We start from the raw sequence: 19691 nt of genomic DNA, 5'->3' as shown, positions 1-19691 counted from the left end.
CAGTAGGCAACCTGCGCGTTGTGATGAGGAAGAAACGATCGTGAAGGCGACACATACACGCATCCCCATGCCAGCGAAATTAACCAATGGTGGTTAAAATTCCCGACCCTGCCAGAAATCAAACTCAGGACCCCTGTGGCCAAAGGCCAGCATACTAACCATTTAGCCATGGCGCTGGACACCAAGAGAAAAATTCCTCTCAGTTGAGGGGGTGATAGTTCCTCATGAGGATCACTGTGAGTACCTGGGTGTTAATATAAGGAATGATCTTCATTGCGGTAATCACAGTAACAAGGTTGTAAAGAAACTTTACACATCCCTTCACATAATTATGAGGGTATTTAGGATTGTAGTAAGAATGTAATGGAGAGGGTATACAAGTCTCTTGTAAGACCCCGATTAGTGTATGAGACCTACACGAGGACTTTCAAATCAAATCAATCAATACTCATCTTCATTTAGGGCAGTTGCCCAGGTGGCAGATTTCCTATCTGTTGTTTTCCTAGCCATTTCTTAAATGATTTCAATGAGATTGGAAATTTATTGAACATCTCCCTTGGTAAGTTATTCCAATCCCTAACTCCCCTTCCTATAAATGAATATTTGCCCCAATTTGTCCCCTTGAATTCCAACTTTACCTTCATATTGTGATCTTTCCTACTTTTAAAGACGCCACTCAAACTTATTCGTCTACTAATGTCATTCCACGCCATCTCTCCGCTGACAGTTTGGAACATACCGCTTAATACCAATATAAATGGTCCATTGTTGGACATGGGACATTCCCTATGGGAATCAACATCTACATCAACATACCACTTAGTCGAGCAGCTCGTCTTCTTTCTCCCAGTTCCTCCCAGCCCAAACTTTGCAACATTTTTGTAACACTACTCTTTTGTTGGAAATCACTCAGAACAAATCGAGCTGCTCTTCTTTGGATTTTTTCCAGTTCTTGAATCAAGTTATCATGGTGAGGGTCCCATACACTGGAACTATACTCTAGTTTGGATCTTACCAGAGATATGTCCTCTCCCTTACATCCTTACTACAACCCCTAAACACCCTCATAACCATGTGCAAGATCTGTATCCTTTATTTACAATACCATTTATGTGATTACCCCAATGAAGATCTTTCCTTATATTAACACCTAGATACTTACAATGATCCCCAAAAGGAACTTTCACTCCATCAACACAGTAATTAAAACTGAGAGGACTTTTAACCCCGTTTATCATCATACCATTGACTGCTGTCCATCTCACAACATTATCGAGGTCATGTTGCAGTTGCTCACAATCTTGTAACTTATTTATTACTCTATACAGAATAACATCATCCACAAAAGGCCTTACCACTGATTCCACTCTTTTACACATATCATTTATATATATAAGAAAACATAAAGGTCCAATAATACTGCCTTGAGGAATTCCCTCTTAATTATTACAGGGCCAGATAAAGCTTCGCCTACTCTAATTCTCTGAATTCTATTTTCTAGAAATATAGCCACCCATTCAGTCACTCTTTTGTCTAGTCCAATTGCACTCATTTTTGCCAGTAGTCTCCCATGATCCATGATCCACCTTATCAAACGCGATACAGTCCATTTGACCTCCTGAATCCAAGATATATCTTGCTGGAATCATACAAGTTGAGCTTCAGTGGAATAACCTTTCCTAAGTCCGGCTCCATGGCTAAATGGTTAGCGTGCTGGCCTGTGGCCACAGGGGTCCCGGGTTTGATTCCCAGTAGGGTCGGGAATTTTAACCATCATTGGTTACTGTAATTTCGCTGGCATGAGGGCTGACGTGCGTTTCATTATCATTTCATCTTCATCACGACGTGCAGGTCACCTACGGGAGTCGAATCAAAAGACCTGCACCTGGCGAGCTGAACACGTTCTCGGACACTCCCGGCACTAAAAGCCATACGCCATTTTTTTTAACAACCTTTCCTAAAACCGAACTGCCTTCTATCGAACCAGTTATTAATTTCGCAAACTTGTCTAATATAATCAGAAAGATTGCCTTCCCAAAGCTTACATCCAACGCATGTCAGATTTACTGGCCTTACTACTTGATAAGAGAATGGGAAAAGATTGAAAGAAAAGCAGCATGATTTGTTCTTGGTGATTTCTGACAAAAGAGTAGTATTATTATTATTTAATCTCCAAAGTGCTGTGAACCCTATTTTACCATAAGGTGTGTCAGGGTTGTAATTTATACAAAATATACAATTTCTCTGATAAAATTCAATACATAAACAGCAAAATAGACATGAACAGAAATGGAAAGATAAAAGTATGATATATACAATCCTTAATACTAGAGTACTAATATTTAAAATACCAGATCATAATGTATACAATACATTTATGTTAAACAGCTAATAAGCAGACAACGCCCCTTCATATTCTGTATTCCTGCCTCTCTCTCGTTCAAAGAAGTTTATTTATCCGCATACCAACCCTCCTTAACTCTTTATCTTCTGACAGGAACTTGGGACGTTTTTTCTTCGTATGCCTCCTTTAATCGATTCTTCCTTAACCTAGTTCATTTTCTTCATATTCCTTTTTTCTCTTCTCATTGTTGTCCTCTCTTTTGTACATAATATAATATTTATTTATTTTTTACTGTACTATTCCATTACTTAAATGTTATATCTGTATTTATCTTACTGTGCCTAGCTATAAGTTCTTCTCTTCGTTTTACGTTCAACAATTTTTCTCGTTGTTTCTTTAGCCTTTATTATTTTTATTTTTTTTATATGTTGTGTCTCTAATTATGTTAGTTTTTAATTTTTTCTTCTATTTTTATCGTTAGATGTTTTTTCGTCATTATTCTTCCACTTTTCTTTATGCTTGCCTTGTGCTACTCTATTGTAAATATGTATTTCATTCCGGAACTCTGTAATTCGGCTTCTCGCTGTTTTGGTTTCCCAAATAAATAAATAAATAAATAAATAAATAAATAAATAAATAAATATGTTTAAATACATAATCAATAAATTCTGAAAATCGAAAAGTGCACCATTTTTTTTTATAAAATATGAAGTTTAGTGGGTTTTTTGAAATAGCAAATGCAAGTTAACAAATGCATCTTAATAAATGGATTTGAGTGTGTTTTTTTTTAATCTATAGATAGAACCGTTAGTACAGAACATACAGAAAGCAAGACTGAGATGGTTCGGACATGTAAAAGGAATGGGAAACGAATGGGTAGCAAGAAGGGAATTGGAAAGAGAAGTTAAGGGAAAGGGACCAGTTGGAAGACTGAGAAGAGGCGAATGGATCAGTTTTGGAAGGACATTAGAGAAGCTGGATTGGATGTGGCGGAAGTAATAGAGCAGGAAAAGTGGAAGGACAGAAAGGAGTGGAGGAGGCTTGTTAACCACACCCGGGCGACTGGAGTGGGACATTGATGATGATGATGATGATGATGATGATGAGATAGTGTGACAGTGTTGAGCTTGAAAAGACTTAATCCACTCTTCTTTTCCAGCAGTATGACTTGTTTCATCACCATGATTGGTTCTCCACTCCAGCAGGCCAGGTGTAGGAATGAACAAGCCTCTTCATAATTGTCTGTCCTACCACCACTTGCCCTTCAGTATCTTCCACCATTCCAGACTCCTCCTAGCCATGTCCTTCTTACAAGGACAATATAAATTGCTCACTAAACATACCTGTATCCTTTTGTACAAAGTTTGATAAGGATTCTTATATTTTTAATGTGATTTGAGGAATCTGAATATTAGGAGATAAGAATTTCATAGTGTTCCATATTGAAGTGAGTTCATTTAAGTTGAAAGAAGATATATGACGGTTCAACCTTTCAATGCTATTAAAATAAGAAATGCAAGTTTTACATTCCTACTTAATTATAATTGGTACCGGTTTCGACCAGTATTCTTGGTCATCATCGGCCGATCACAAATAAGTATAAATAAAATGTGAAGTTTAAATAATTTTGTCAGTTGCTGTTTCTGAAGCACTAAAACACTTTAGGGAGCACTGTGTGTTGAAATTTCAATGTTATGAAGAAGTCTACGATCAAATACGTATTTTTCAGTTGCAGTTCATGAGGCAGTGTATAATTCTAGGGGTCAACACTGCGTGTCAATAGTTCCAAAAATATTGTAAAAGTCGTAGATCAAATATGTAAATGTAGTACAGAGCAAGTTCTTGGAGAGTAGCAAGACATGTGCCAATTGGCACTGTGCTTCCAAAAGTTTATGGAAATCCAATGAAAAAATTTAAAAAGTTCAAGTATTAAACCTTCAAAAATGCTGATATGAGTGAAATAGTACAATATAGTTGTATATTATTTGTCGAAAGAAATATATTCACGTTAAAGATATTTGTATGTTAGATTCTTGAAGTTATTGAAACATATGAAATAGAAAAAACAATTGTGAAGATTTAAAAAAAATCTAAAAAGTGCAAAATTGGAACAGTTGAAGAGTGTAATGGCATAGCGTGTTATATTTTGACGGTAATAGTTGAGGTCGATCTTAGAATAGCGTAATATATAATTATGAAAGTTAAGAGTGGTCTAAATCATTAGAGATGTTAGAAAATATAATTAATACCTTCCTTCTTTTTTCTTTCCCTCTCCTAATTGAATTATATTTTGTAACATCTCTAATGATTTAGACCACTCTAACTTTCAAATTTATACGTTATGCTATTCTAAGGTCGACCTCAACTCTTACCTTCAAGATATAACATGCTATGTCATTACACTCCTCAACTGTTCTAATTTTGTGCATTTTAGTATTTCTTTTTTCTGTTTTGTTTTTTCTATGCCATATGTTTCAGTAACTTCAAGAGTCTAACATACGAATTCCTTTAACTTGAATGTATTTCTTTCGACAAATAATATACGACTATATTGTCCTATTTCACTCATATCAGCATTTAAAGGTTTGATACTTGAACTTTTTAAATTTTTTCATTGGATTTCCTCAAACTTTTGGGAGCACAGTGCTGATCGGCACATATGTCTTGCTACTCTTCAAGAACTTGCTCCGTAGTACATTTACATATTTGATCTATGACTTCTTCAATATTTTCAGAACTATCGACAAGTGGTGCTGACCCCTAAAATTATACAGTGCCTCATGAACTGCAACTGAAAAATACATATTTGATTCTTAGACTTCTTCATAACATTGAAATTTCAACACACACTGCTCCCTAAAGTGTTATAGTGCTTCACAAACAGCACCTGACAGGATTATTTAATCTTCACATTTTGTTTACCTGTGCATTGTCTTTTATACTTATTTGTGATCGACTGATGGTGACCAAGAATACTGGTCGAAACTGGTACCAATTATAATTAAGTAGGAATGTAAAACTTACATTTCTTATTTTAAGTGTTGAAAAGTTGAACCATCATATATCTTCTTTCAACTTAATAGTGAATCTGAATATGTCTATTTAGTAGGATGATTCATATAATTCTGTAACTGTGTTTGAGTTCTTGCATCCTAATTTCCTTTAGAAGTTGTATTTGACCAACTGGATAGTTTTCACATTCTCATCATACTGAATTGTCTTCAATTAGATACCCCCAAGAAAAATACTAATTTTTCCCAGCTGTAGTTAGAGATGTAGTAAGAGATAAGGAATCTGCCACCTGGGCGATTGCCTTAAATGCAGATCAGTAGTAATTGATTAATTGATAGTTGTATACATTAACTCATCAAGGAGTTGGAAGCCAGTTCTTCAGCTCTGGTTAAATTAACATGAAATACTGCCACACAATTGAGATGCTCTTGCTTCATAAGTTGTGAAGTTCTGAAAACTCTCAGCAGAATATGCCGATATGGACACTGTGAAGAGATGCATTATGAATTTTGGGAATTCAAAACAGAATGCCTTCAGTTTTGAACAGTATTCTCTCATCTAACCTATTATGTTCCCAAAGTGATGATTCAGTCATTCTTGAATAAACTTCTGAGTGACTTCTTTTCTTATAGCATGTTCATTTTAGACATGATATGGGCTTTTGAGCTTATGCCATGTCAAGAAGACAATGTAAAACTCTTTATATTTTGCAAAGAACTGCTCTGCGTTTTCAGAAGAAAGTCTTGACTGTTGCTGAGGAAGTCTTCTACAATAATGAGGGTTTGAATTTAAGAATTCAAAAAATATTCTAATTAAATATTATTAAATTCAAACCCTCATTATTGTAGAAGGCTTCCTTGGGAACAGTCGAGATTTTCTTCTGAAGACACGGAGCAAAGTTCTCTGCAAAATGTAACGAGTTTCACCTTGTTTTCTTGACACAGCATAAGCCCAAAAGCCCATATAATGTCTACCATTGCGGGCAATGAAAGCATCAATGTTAAGATCATTTTAAATAGGCACTTGTAGTTAGCCAAATCAAATGGACTTTTCATGTTGTTGCACACAAAAATGACTGATGGTTTCAAGTATACAAAGGTTTTAGAGCCTAATATATCTTTACAAAAATATTTGTGTTATGCTTGCATATCTTTACTTCTTGTCAAGGTTCACTGCCTGATTGATTTCTTTATTTCTTTAGGAAGATATTTGTGTTATGCTTGGATATCTTTACTTCTTGCCAAGGTTCACTGCCTGATTGATTTTTAGAGCCCAGATTTTTGTTCAGTAATAGGTTAGAAAGCAAACTTACTGTATTTAAGCGAGTAGCAAAAATCTTCTAGCGTGCACAATAGTTCTTCAGAGAAATTTCCATGAACATTTCAGTATGGCCTGTTAGAACTTCTACAGTTTATGCACCTTACTTTATCTGACCATAGAGCTGGCTCAGTGACCTTTGCTATTGACCAAGTAAGTTTGGATTCTAACCTATTACAATATAAAAATCCAGGTTCTATTGATCATTTACAAGAAAACAGTTTTGAATAGCTCTTCTGGAGAAGTATTGAAAAACACAGATTGAAGATGGTTGTGTAGATACCTAGAGACCTTTCTTCTTCCCATTTCAGGTCCACAAGTATATAAAAATCTTTGCTGTGAGAAACTTCAGGTCATATTATTTTACCTTGGTAGGCAGAATTGGTATCTCATGAAAATTTACGTCTGACTTTTAGAAGTGAAAATGAAAATCTTTATCTTTGAACAGAAATTGCTTATAGACCTCTTAACACTTTGACATGTTTTCAGGAGCAGGAAAGTCACCTACTAGATCTCTCAGCTGATACTGGATCAACTGAAGACCTTGGTGATACTGAAGTGGGTCTTCAGGTGGGTCATAGTCGGAATTTCACTCTTTCACCTGAGACTACAGACTGTGACTCCAATTGTGGTGATCTTGATAGTGAAGTATCACTTCTGCTGATGGAAAGTGAAGGACCAGGTGGTGGGGGTGGTAGTGGGGACATAACAGGTGGCCCTCAAGACTCTATGAGACTTCATTCTAGTATGCCTGTGTTAGAGGATGGACTGTCATCCGGTCATGCATCTGACACTGACAATAATAATCCTACGGTGTTACTAATGAAACGTCAAATTACGGAAATAGAGCGCGAGATTATCCAGAGGAGCAGCCGTGGCAATGGTACGTCATCCAAACTTTCTTCATCATCCCCAGAGAATAGACCTGTCCAACCAGTTACTTCATTAAGTAAAGAAAGTGCAAATCTCCTCAAAAGTCCGGCTGCAGTTGTTGAAGAAATGTTCACAGCAGCAAAAAGTCGAGACAACTCTTATGATACAACAGATCCAGAATTGGAAGCATTGGATCCTCTGGGTAAGTTGTTATTTTATTATCCAGTAAAGCAGAATAGCTTGCTTTGGCACAAAAATGTCATTGCTTTCAAGCATATAAAGGTTTTAGAGGTTAATATTTTTTTAGGAAGATATTTGTGTTATACTTGTATATCTTTACTTCTTTCCAAGGTTCACTGCAATTCACCATAATATAGCTGTAGTCTGTGTCATGCATAAGCACAATATCCTATAAGAATCACATTTCTTGCTACAAAAATTTCATTTAAATAAATATGAAGAGCCTTTTCACTTATAACGTCTGTTTAATTGTAACCAGAATCTATCAGGTATTTAAGGATTTCAAAAAGGTTTAAGGAAATGGGTAGAGAGTAACAACATACATGTTAAGAATGCAGTCAATAGCACATACACACAGAAAAAGAAAGAGAGCGGAGAGGGCTGCAAAGGAAGGGTGAAGAGAGTGTACGCTACAAAGAAAGAGAAAGATAGTGATAATTCTTTCCCTGTGTTTGATATATTGCCTCTCCTTTGATGATGATGATGATGATGATGATGATGACATAAAAACAATTTTATGTCATTTGAAAATCTTGTAGCTTTTCGTAGTTGCTGTGTTGATGCAAAATACCTAAAGACGTGCAGTAAATTCCTATTTAAAATGACATATTGGTATTTGAAAAACCCATTTTCTTTTTAAATCTGGGTGAAATCAATTAAATGTGTTGATGCCCATGAGTATGGTTCCTAAATATGCCAATTAAACCTTTTAATCATCGTTATGACGAGTGTGTTTATGAACAGTTCAGCAATTCCAAACTGGTTACACAGCTCATAAAAAAAAATTGGCTTCTATTGTTACGGCATTCACAATCATGGATTCAGTGTGGTATTTTTCTCTGAAGATATCAACAATTGACTCATAGATGAGTTTATTTTTCTTTTGGTATAAATTTCCTCAATCTGATGTTTATGGGTCTCGTTGGTTATCTATCATGAATAATTATGGTTAATTTGGGGTATCTACTCTTCCATGTAAATAATAGATATGATTTTACCTGGTATCTTCACAGGTGCAAATATAGCATAAACCTTTTGACCGCTATTGGTTCTAATTTAAGATGGCTTTATATCCTGCATAATAATAACTACTTCAAAATTTCCCTTTTCATTTGATTTGAAAATGTTATTACTTTTCTTACTTTCATTTTATAGTCTCATATATTTTCTTGAAGTTTGTCATTTTCTTTCATTTGTTGGGTGTAAGTAACATTCTTAGATATCTGCTGCCAGTGTTGTTGCATTATTGATGTCTTATGTATCTAAAGGTAAACAAATGATATCTCCTGAACAAGTTATCTTATCAGGTAAGCATGTTTATAATGTCAACTGCAATTCCAATGAACCAAGAAATATATATTCTGTCCTGTAACCCAACAGTTCATTTTCTCACTTTTCTCTGAGAGAGGTTGTCATTGAAGGAAGTTTATCTCAGGAAGTAGAAAATTGTAAGTTTAAATTGTTGTGAAGTTGTCAGATGTGTGAAGAAGCTACTGGTACTAGATGCTGCCATACAGTTTTGAGGTGAGAGTTCTCTCTTCCTTCAGTGTGTGTTTTCTCTCAGTGAGAACCAATATAATGTGCTTCCATGTATAATTTCTGTTAATTTTTATTTCACTCTCTTCCCCATGGTGACGTGTTTCTGAAAGAAAGAAAAAATCAGTTGTATGCATAATTATTCAGCATTTCCTAACAAACTAAACTTTTTCAGGAATTTATAAAACATATTGATAATAAAGTTTTCCTTGAAGTCACGTATTGAAATTGTCATACGATTTATATAGAAATGCTAAAGTCTGTTTAAACATATTTTTAGAACCAGTGAAACACATACAATAAATAGATCTTGATGCAACTTTAGAAGATACTTGACCGAGAAAATGGCTGTCCGGTTTGGGTCACGAAGCTATCAGCTTGCAGCCCTGAAGATGGTTTTCCATGGTTTCCCATTTTCACACCAGGCAAATGTTGGGCTGTACCTTAATTAATAATGTTCATGTTTTTATGTCCCACTAACTATTTTTTCAGTTGTCATAGATGCCGAGATGCCAGAATTTCATCCTGCATGAGTTTTTACTTGCCAGTAAATCTACTGACAAGAGGCTGAAGTATTTGAGCCCCTCCAAATACCACCAGACAGAGCCAGGATCGAACCTATGAAGTTGGGGTCAGAAGGCCAGCGCCTCAACCCTCTGAGCCACTGAGCCCAGCTGTAACTTAATTAAGGTCATGCTCGCTTCCTTCCCACTCTTAGCCCTTAAATGTCCCATTATTGATACGAGACCTATATGTGTCAGTGTGACGTAAAGCAAATTGTAAAAAAAAAATACGGAATGATTCTAATATCTTGTAACCATACTAGAAAACCATACTAGAAAATTGAATCTAGCAAAGAAGGCAGCTAAGGATAACATGATGGCAAGCATAATTGGCAGTCATACAAATTTTAGTAAAAAATGGAAGGGTATGTATAGGTATTTTAAGGCAGAAACATGTTCCAAGAAGGACATTCCAGGAATAATTAATGAACAAGGGGAGTGTGTACGTGAGGATCCTCAAAAAGCAGAAGTATTCAGTCAGCAATATGTAAAGATTGTTGGTTGCAAGGATAATGTCCAGATAGAGGAGGAGACTAATGCTAAAGAAGTATTAAAATTTGCATATGATAACAGTGACATTTACAATAAGATACAAAAGTTGAAAACTAGAAAAGCAGCTGGAAATGATAAGATTTCTGGGGATATACTAAAGACAATGGGTTGGGATATAGTACCATATCTGAAGTACTTATTTGATTACTAGCAAATGTATCCATGCTTCGCTACAGTATTCTATATTGTATTCAAATATCGAAGTAAATACTGTACATGCAGTAAATAACATTGTTTTAAAATTACATGTCCCTTAGCGTCATCCGAGAAACAGCATGGGGAGGTCCCCATACGTTGTTTCCAATATAAAGTGTTTGTTACGGATTTTTGGTATAACGGCAGGCTCACTTGCCTACTGCCATTCACAATCGAGTTGGGAAGTTTACATTATAATTGCAGGTCCCATTGCCTACTGCATGGTCACATTCGATTTGGGGAGTTTTCGTTACTATGGCAGCCCCCTTTTCCTACTTTCAGAGACAGATAACAGTTAACAAGTTTTTATTATAATGGCAGGCAACTACCTACTATCAGTCGAAATTAAGTTGTGCTGTTATCATTATAATGACAGGCCCCTTTTCCTACTGCCAGCCAGCTTACTGCCAGTCACACCAAGTTGATGAGTTTCCATCAAAATAGCAGGCCACTATGCCTAATGCCAGTCATATTTTAGATGAGTACATTTGTTTATAATGGCGGACACCCTTGCCTACTGCCAAGCACAATTGGGTAGGGGAGTTTTAAACAAAACTGCGTGCTCCCTTGCCTTCTGCAAGTCAAATCGAGAAGTGAACTATTCATTACAATGGTAGGCCTTCCTTACTAATGCCAGTTACACAGGAGTTGGAGAAGGACCCCGTTCCTACTGCCAGTCAAAGTCGGTGTGGGGAGCACTGATTACAGTAGCAGACACACCCTTTCTCGATCGCTACAAATCGACATCAGTGAATATATATATAGATTGACATACGAAAGTATATGAGTGTTTACAATATTGCAGACCTTCATTTACAGATTAACTGCTGCTAAACGTACGTCATATTGACAAAGGACTGTACCATAAGATGCAGATTTAGTGGCCTAAATGGCTGGTGTATGATATCTCATCTATTTTTGGGTCAGATTGAGTTAGAAACATTGAACAGGGTAATGTTTTTGTAAGATTATCTCACATTGCATTACTTTTTGGATAATTATGTGACAGCTACATACATAGCATTTGGCTCACATAAAATTATGGCTACTGGGTGGGCCAATTTTTTGTGAAGAGTTTGATGATTCTGTATTTCCTATAAGTGATTGAAAGTATGAATTATGCATGTGAAAAGTCCAAATTTACTTAACATTGATTAATAAAGAAAAATCAAACTTAAAAGGGATACAGATAAGACAGAAAGTCTTAAGACCAAGATTGTAGATCATTCCAAATTGAACGGAGATTGTGCAATCCATTATGTGATAGGACTTCCCGAAGGTCTGCACCATCATTGAAATTGCCTCCATATTTCAATATTCTTCAGGGATAAAAAGTGAAAAATTTAAAGACCTTGGAAGTTTTCCGTCCGTTACAGGCTAAAACGTATAATTTTGTCAAATTTCAATTTTCTTTTTCATCTGGCAGATTATGCCGCAATATGGATTTTGGGCGAGGAGGGTAGAAATTAGGACTTTCAGGAAACTAAACCAAAAAAATATGCAGATGGTCATTATTACCCCTTAAACAGGTAGCTGTGCGAAAATTTTGCCAAAATAGTCAATGTACAGGCACACAGTCGTTACGATTTTATTTATATAGATAGACTAGCAAGATACCCATGCTTCACTACGGTATTATAATGAAATTTATAATTGAATGCTTAACGTTTTATATATAGTCTGCCAAAATTCACAATCTAACTCGTTTTCTGAGAGAATCCACCAGAATTCGTGATCTGACTTGTTTTCTGAGAGATTACGGCAAAGTTCCTCTCATTTTTCAATTTTTTTTTTTTTTTTTTCCAGCAATCAATTTCATACTTCCCGAGCTAGGTCCAGGTATTCCACCCGGCCAGTTGGGTCTCTAAATATTAGCTATCTTTTCCTATAACCATTTTAATATGGATCAAATCCTTGAGGAGATCTGGCGTGGTGTCGTCTTGGGTGCCTTGGCGGTACTGAATCCGCGGCCGGACTGCAATCGTAGTCATTAACTGGCCAAGACCCGTTTCCAGCATGGTCCGCACATTTTTACGACGGTCCAGAACATTTATTATTATTATTATTATTATTATTATTATTATTATTATTATTATTATTATTATTATTATTATTATTATTGGTGGTCTGGAACCCACAGCAAGATGCAAGACCGCTACTTGGCAGTAAATTACATCCTCTTCCATTGTCATTGCTGATAATGTGACCAGGACCATTGTCGCGTGTAGGTAAGTGTGCGAGATTTCTGGCGACACGAATGATATACTTCCGTGAATTATTGACCTTATTATAGAGGTGAACAATTGCACGGTCAATATCATTCATATTGTTTATTTCAAATGTGTTTAAATTTTTATTTATATGCCAGGAGAATCTACTGTAATCTAAATTTATGTACTCCAAAGGAAAAGATGGTTCTTGAAAACGAACCCAGGAAAGATTAAAAATGATCAGTTTATGATCAGAATAAGTACATTATGAACAGTAAAATAAATTGGTCTCAAGTCCTTTTTCACCCCACTGCCGTTAAGTTGATTTACCTCCCGTCCCCTCCCCCAAACAAAGAAGGAGTGTTTCCTTATGTTTAAAAGAGATTCCAAATACCAGTGTTCACGTCTGTTACCTTCAGTTCTGAGCTATAAGTATCCCAATAAAAAGAATTCACTTTTTTACACTTCCTCTCACACTCCCCCGCCCCTTTAAGTGAATTTCCCGTTAAAAATAATTGTCTCTTTAATAGTAAAGAATCTTCTAAATACCAATTATCATGACTAACATCTTCAGATTTTGAGATATGTGTCCACATAAAAGGAATTCAACTCCTTTTCACCCCCGCCCCTCAAAATGATTTTGCCCAAATACGCTTTTTTCTTAGTTTTTAAAGGAGATCCAAATACCAATGTTCACGTCTGGAACAACTTTAGTGTTTTTAGATGTAAGTATCCTAATACAATTAAGTTTTCAATTTTTCACCTCCCCCCCTCTCCCCTTCACTGGATTTTCCGAGAATACGTGTCTGTTTAAATTTAAAGCAGATTCCAAATAATATTTTTCACGTCTGCAAAATCTTTCGTTTTTGAGATAATAGTATCCTCATACAAATAATTCAACTAATTTTTCAATTTCCCTCCTCCTTTTAGGTGGATTTCCGAAAACAAAAAATACGTATTCCTTTATTTTTAAAGGAAATTCCAAATACCAAATTTCACATCTGTAACATCTTCATCTTTTGAGATATCAGTATCCTAATTAAAAGAATTCAACCCCATTTTCAGTCACTTTTACACCTCCACCCAAGTGGATTTCAGAAAACAAAAAATACACGTTTCTTTATTTTCAACAGAGATAAAAAATACTATTTTTCACTTCGGTAACATGTAAAGTTTTTGAGATATACTGTAGAAATGCTCATTTTAAAATTTCACCCCCTTTTTAGTTACCCTTAAGTGGAGTTTCCAAAAACAAATCACCTATGTTTCTTTACTTTTACAGGAGATTCCAAATACCAATTTTTACATCTGTAACATTTTACGTTTCTGAGATATACTGTAGATATAGCCTTTCTAAAAATTCACCCCAATTTGTCACTCCTGTTTAACCCCCATTAATTATATTTTTCAAAAAAATACATGTTTCTTTATTTTCAAGGGAGATCCCAAATACCAATTTTCAGGTCTGTAATATCTTCTGTTTCTGAGATATAAGTATCCTCATTTAAGGCATTCAACCCCTTTTTCACCCTTTTTCACCCCTCCTATTAGGATTTTCCAAAAACAAAAAAATGTGTTTCTTTAAAGGGGATTCTAAATACCAATTTTTACATGTGTACACTTTGAAATTTTTGAGATATATATACACTCATTTTAAAAATTCAACCCCTTTTTCAACCCCCATTAATTGGATTTTAAAAAACAAAAAAATATGTGTTTATTTTTAAAAGAGATCAAAAGTTCCAATTTTCAGGTCTGTAATATCTTCAGTTTCTGAGATATAAGTACCGGTATCGTGATTAAAGGCATTCAACCCCTTTTTCACCCCTTTTCACCCTTTTTCACCCTTTTTCACCCTTTCTCACCCTTTTTCACTCCTCCTATTGGTATTTTCCTAAAACAAAAAAGTACGTATTTCCTTATTTTTAAAGAAGATTCTAAATACCAATTTTTACATCTGTAAAATTTTAAAGTTTTGAGATATAGATACACTCATTTTAAAATTTCAACCCCCCCCCCCTTTTTCACCCCCTTAGCAACGGAATATCCAAAAATCCTCTCTTAGTGAGCACCTACATTTTAATATGAATGCAGCCCCAAAGTTTTGGCTCGGCATCGATGAATCAGTCAGTCAGTCAGTCAGTCAGTCAGTCAGTCAGGACAAGTTATTTTATATATAGGCCTATAGGTAAGGAATCTGCTCCATGTACAACACCTTTTGGGCTACGTCTGCTGGACTTAACCTGCAAAACTGACCATTCATGATATCTCCCTTATTAATCCTCCTGACGAAAAAATGCACATGAAAATAAAGATTTAGTTATTGAATTCCATCATGTTTGGTCAATTTCCAGTCAGGTTGGTCTTGTATTGTATATATTGTGGAAGAGTTAAATCACCTTTTCGGTTCCCTATAAACCACCAGTCCATTCCGGGAACATGATATGTTATTGACCTTTAAAACCTACCTTTAGACAGGTGGATGCTAAAAATAAAGTTTGGTTCGAAAATTTTCAGTAGTTTTCAAGTTGTAAGAAATACGCTTTACACACACCCGCTCTTGAGTTAAGTCCGATGGGACTTGTACCAGAAACGGTCCGTTAATGATATCTCCCTTATTAATCCTCATATCGAAATGATGTACATGAGGAAAAAGGTTTAGAAATTAATTTCCATTAAGGCAGGTAGATTTCCATTAAGTTTGGTTGTGTATACTTTGTGGGAGTACAAAATCACGGTTTTGGTTTCGTATAAACCCCCAGTCAGTTCAGAGATTTAGAAACAATATTTGCCCTAAAACCTACCTAAGGACAGTTGGATTTTAAATATGAATTTTGGTGGAAATATATCCAGTAGATTCTAGCACTTGCATACATACAGAGTAATTAAGGAAGAAAATAATACAGTTAAGAAAGTTGAAATTAATAGAAAATGGATTATAACTGAGGACAGCCGGATAACGACAAATACGTAAATGCCAAGTGAATGTATTGGAAAATCAAATGCCCCTTAATAAATTATGCTTGTGTGAGTTATGGATATAATAAAGCGGTAACAGAGGAGAAATTTAGGCGCAGTGATTCTTAGGTAAACAGATAAGAAGATGGCTAATGGTGTTGTTATTTAATCTATTCGAGGACGGTTATAACCTCAAACGAAATTCGACCAATATCCCGCAGATAGGCCGATTGACGCCTCTCTTGCCTTCTACCCAACGAACAACCACGAATTTAAAAGCATGATGAGGAAAATGGCAATACATTACTTCCCTGCTGGCAAGCAGTCAGACACATTGCTATGGTAACCTGTAGGTTCATTGTCGGTCTGTCGGTCACTCAATGCAGAGCATGATACCCGCAGAAAATAGTAAATTTCTCTGTCATGTGAAGAGTAAGGTAAATTATGAACATAACAAAAGTTGTTTATAATGAAGAGACATTTCACATACGGTCCACGGAGTTCACAGAAAATCAATAGTAAAAGAGAAAATGAAGGAAAACTGTTCTGGTTTTCCTATAAACCCCCTGTCTATTCAAAGATTTTAAAATGACATGCATGTCCAAACCTTCCCAGGGATGAGTATACTCCAAATATGAAGTTTGGTTGAGATCTATCCAGCAGTTTTGATGTGATGGTGGAACAGACAAACAGACAGACACCAAAAGTAAAAACCACCAATTCGGTCTTGAGTTGACCTAAAACGGATAAATATCTGAAAAATTGGCAAAAAAAAAAAAAAAAAGAAATTACAGACAGCGGACCCCCTACAACTTTATTTATATAGATTGTTTGGTCGAAGGAGCTGTACCAGATGAATGGAGAGTTGCTATAGTAGCCTCTGTGTATAAAGGAAAAGGTGATAGACATAAAGCTGAAAATTACATGCCAGTAAGTGTGACGTGCATTGTATGTAAGCTTTGGGAAGGCATTCTTTCTGATTATATTAGACATGTTTGTGACATTAATAACTGGTTCGATAGAAGGCAGTTCGGTTTCAGGAAAGGTTATTCCACTAAAGCTCAACTTGTAGGATTCCAGCAAAATATAGCAGATATCTTGGATTCAGGAGGTCAAATGGACTGTATCGCGATTGACTTGTCTAAAGCATTTGATAGGGTGGATCATGGGAGACTACTGGCAAAAATGAGTGCAATTGGACTAGACAAAAGAGTGACTGAATGGGTTGCTATATTTCTAGAAAATAGATCTCAGAGAATTAGAGTAGGCAAAGCTTTATCTGACCCTGTAATAATTAAGAGGGAAATTCCTCAAGATAGTATTATTGGACCTTTATGTTTTCGTATATATATAAATGATAAGAGTAAAGGAGTGGAATCAGAGGTAAGGCTTTTTGCGGATGATGTTATTCTGTATATGGAGTAATAAATAAGTTACAAGATTGTGAGCAACTGCAACGTGACCTCGATAATGTTGTGAGATGGACAGCTGGCAATGGTATGTTGATAAACGGGGTTAAAAGTCAGGTTGTGAGTTTCATAAATAGAAAAAGTCCTCTCAGTTTTAATTACTGCGTTGATGGGGTGAAAGTTCCTTTTGGGGATTATTGTAAGTATCTAGGTGTTAATATAAGGAAAGATCTTCATTTGGGTAATCACACAAATGGGATTGTAAATAAAGGGTACAGATCTCTGCACATGGTTATGAGGGTGTTTAGGGATTGTAGTAAGGATGTAAAGGAGAGGGCATATAAGTCTTTGGTAAGACCGCAACTAGAGTATATTTCCAGTGTATGGGACCCTCACCAGGATTACCTGATTTATGAACTGGAAAAAATCCAATGAAAATCAGCCCAATTTGTTCTGGGTAATTTCCAACAAAAGAGTAGCGTCACAAAAATGTTGCAAAATTTGGGCTGGGAAGAATTGGCAGAAAGAAGATGAGCTGCTCGACTAATTTTGATTTTCACCAAAAAGTTAAAAGAAGAGGATCCATTTCAATTCCAGATGAATGCCGATTAAAAATCTTCTCACCAATATAAATATAAATTTTTTAGACAATATTGTAAAATTGTACTACAATAATTTTAACTTGTGTTTGTAACATTCACGTCAAACTTTTTAATCATGATATTGAAAATAACTTTTAACATCACGCTTCATTCCAATTTTATATGACCATTAATTGTAAACAGTCTTAATTGTAATTATTTGTTTTAAGGTTATCCATTGTGCTGATGATGTGCATTAAGAAGGGCAAAGCATGTTCATGATCTTTCTATTTTTTATAATTATTTAACCACAAAATGTGGTATTGTAAGTATTGACTAGGTTAACATTAAACGAATATTTTATAAATTGTATGTAATCACTGTCGTCAATACGGACCAAAATGAGGTTAATGACTTGTTAGTGGTATGTTCCGAGCTGTCAGCAGAGAGATGGTGTGGAATGGTATTAGTAGACGAATAAGTTTGAGTGGCGTTTATAAAAGTAGAAAAGATCACAATATGAAAATAAAGTTGGAATTCAAGAGGACAAACTGGGGCAAATATTCATTTATAGGAAGGGAAGTTAGAGATTGGAATAACTTACCAAGGGAGATGTTCAATAAATTTCCAATTTCTTTGAAATCATTTAGGAAAAGGCTAGGAAAACAACAGATAGGAAATCTGCACACATGGGCGACTGCCCTAAATGCAGATCAGTATTGATTGATTGATTGATTGATTGATTGATTGATTGATTGATTGATTGATTGATTGATTGATTGATTGATTGATCAATCTTGGTTTGGTTTGGTATGGTAGGAAAATAGAGATTGAGGAGTAAAAATAAATCAGTAGTCAATTTTTTGCAAAAGTGAATGCTGTGTTGTATGAGTGAGTCAAGCATGCTCGAGCAAAGAAATTGTGAGTGAATAGGCCAATGTTACAAGGAGAAGCATAAGAAATTGCAAATAATCCGAAAGTTGAGATTCTTGAATATGTTGGATTGTGCTAAATTTACACAGACAAAGCTGAATGATTACTTCCCAAATCTGTAATGTTTGTAAACACTGCAAAATCACTTATAATATCTCCCACACAAAGATTTAGTTAGAAATGTGTGTCTACCCCTTAAACCAGTTTCCTGATATGGGGTCAGGGATGAGGTGAGATTATATTTTATGGTATGGCTGGATGCCCTTCCTGACACCAGCCTCAATTGAGGAGCTATCGAAAATGAAATGCATTATGTTGAATGAAATTGGGTGAGAAGGTGGAAAGAATCGGCTGTGACCTGTGAATAGGAACATCCTGATATTCACTTGGAAGTGAAAATGGGAAGCCACAAAAAAAACATTCTTAGGACAGCCAATGGTGGGGTTCTAATCCTCTCCCATCCCGAATGCATAGCTTGGCTCCATAACCTTAGCACATTAACATGCGCAGCCACTCCACTCGGTAAATAATTAGTTAGAAATGATTTAGAATGATCAAACTAAAGATGTATGCTTATATTTAAGGTGGCTTTTCTTTGCCATTAAAATGTTCAAACAAGTTTTACAATTTGGTTTTAGCAGACACCTCTCATAATGGATATTCTTTCTTGGAACTGACAGTGTCCACAGAAGAGAGATTCAACTGTATGATAAAAATTAAGTTCCCTGAAGGAGACCTGTAATTTAATTTTATTGATGATAAATATTGAAGTATTTAGTATTTAGTATTTTTCAGTCATGAAATTACTTTTGTTACATCCCAGTGTGGCAGTAGACTCATCAGTTGGATTGCCACACCTTTCCAAGACACTCGCAGCTAATGTGCCATTGAGACATCATTGCAAGCCTCCTTTGTAGGACAATGCAGTGCCAGAGCTCTAGAGGAGACATGTATCTCCACTTGTATAA

General features: G+C 35.6%; 1 protein-coding gene and 1 long non-coding RNA gene across 5 annotated transcripts in view; one reads left to right on the top strand and one right to left on the bottom strand.

The window, feature by feature from the left end:
* The window catches only part of LOC136885079 (uncharacterized), a 1401330-nt gene that overhangs the window by 1039215 nt on the left and 342424 nt on the right, over nt 1-19691 (top strand). For all 4 annotated transcript variants that reach the window (XM_067157511.2, XM_067157504.2, XM_067157532.2 and 1 more), the window contains one exon: nt 7163-7748. In XM_067157511.2, the coding sequence (XP_067013612.2) occupies nt 7163-7748 (586 nt within the window). The remainder of the gene's footprint in view (nt 1-7162; nt 7749-19691) is intronic.
* Nucleotides 7909-19691, bottom strand: part of LOC137503035 (uncharacterized) — a 51175-nt gene continuing 39392 nt past the window's right edge. Inside the window, exon 3 of the long non-coding RNA XR_011019009.1 lies at nt 7909-9428. This is a non-coding gene — a long non-coding RNA (uncharacterized lncRNA). The remainder of the gene's footprint in view (nt 9429-19691) is intronic.

Source organism: Anabrus simplex, chromosome 1, assembly GCF_040414725.1.
Source record: "Anabrus simplex isolate iqAnaSimp1 chromosome 1, ASM4041472v1, whole genome shotgun sequence".
Lineage (NCBI taxonomy): Eukaryota > Metazoa > Arthropoda > Insecta > Orthoptera > Tettigoniidae > Anabrus > Anabrus simplex.
The sequence above is the reverse complement of the archived record's forward strand: the minus strand, read 5'-3'. Positions and strand labels throughout refer to the sequence as shown.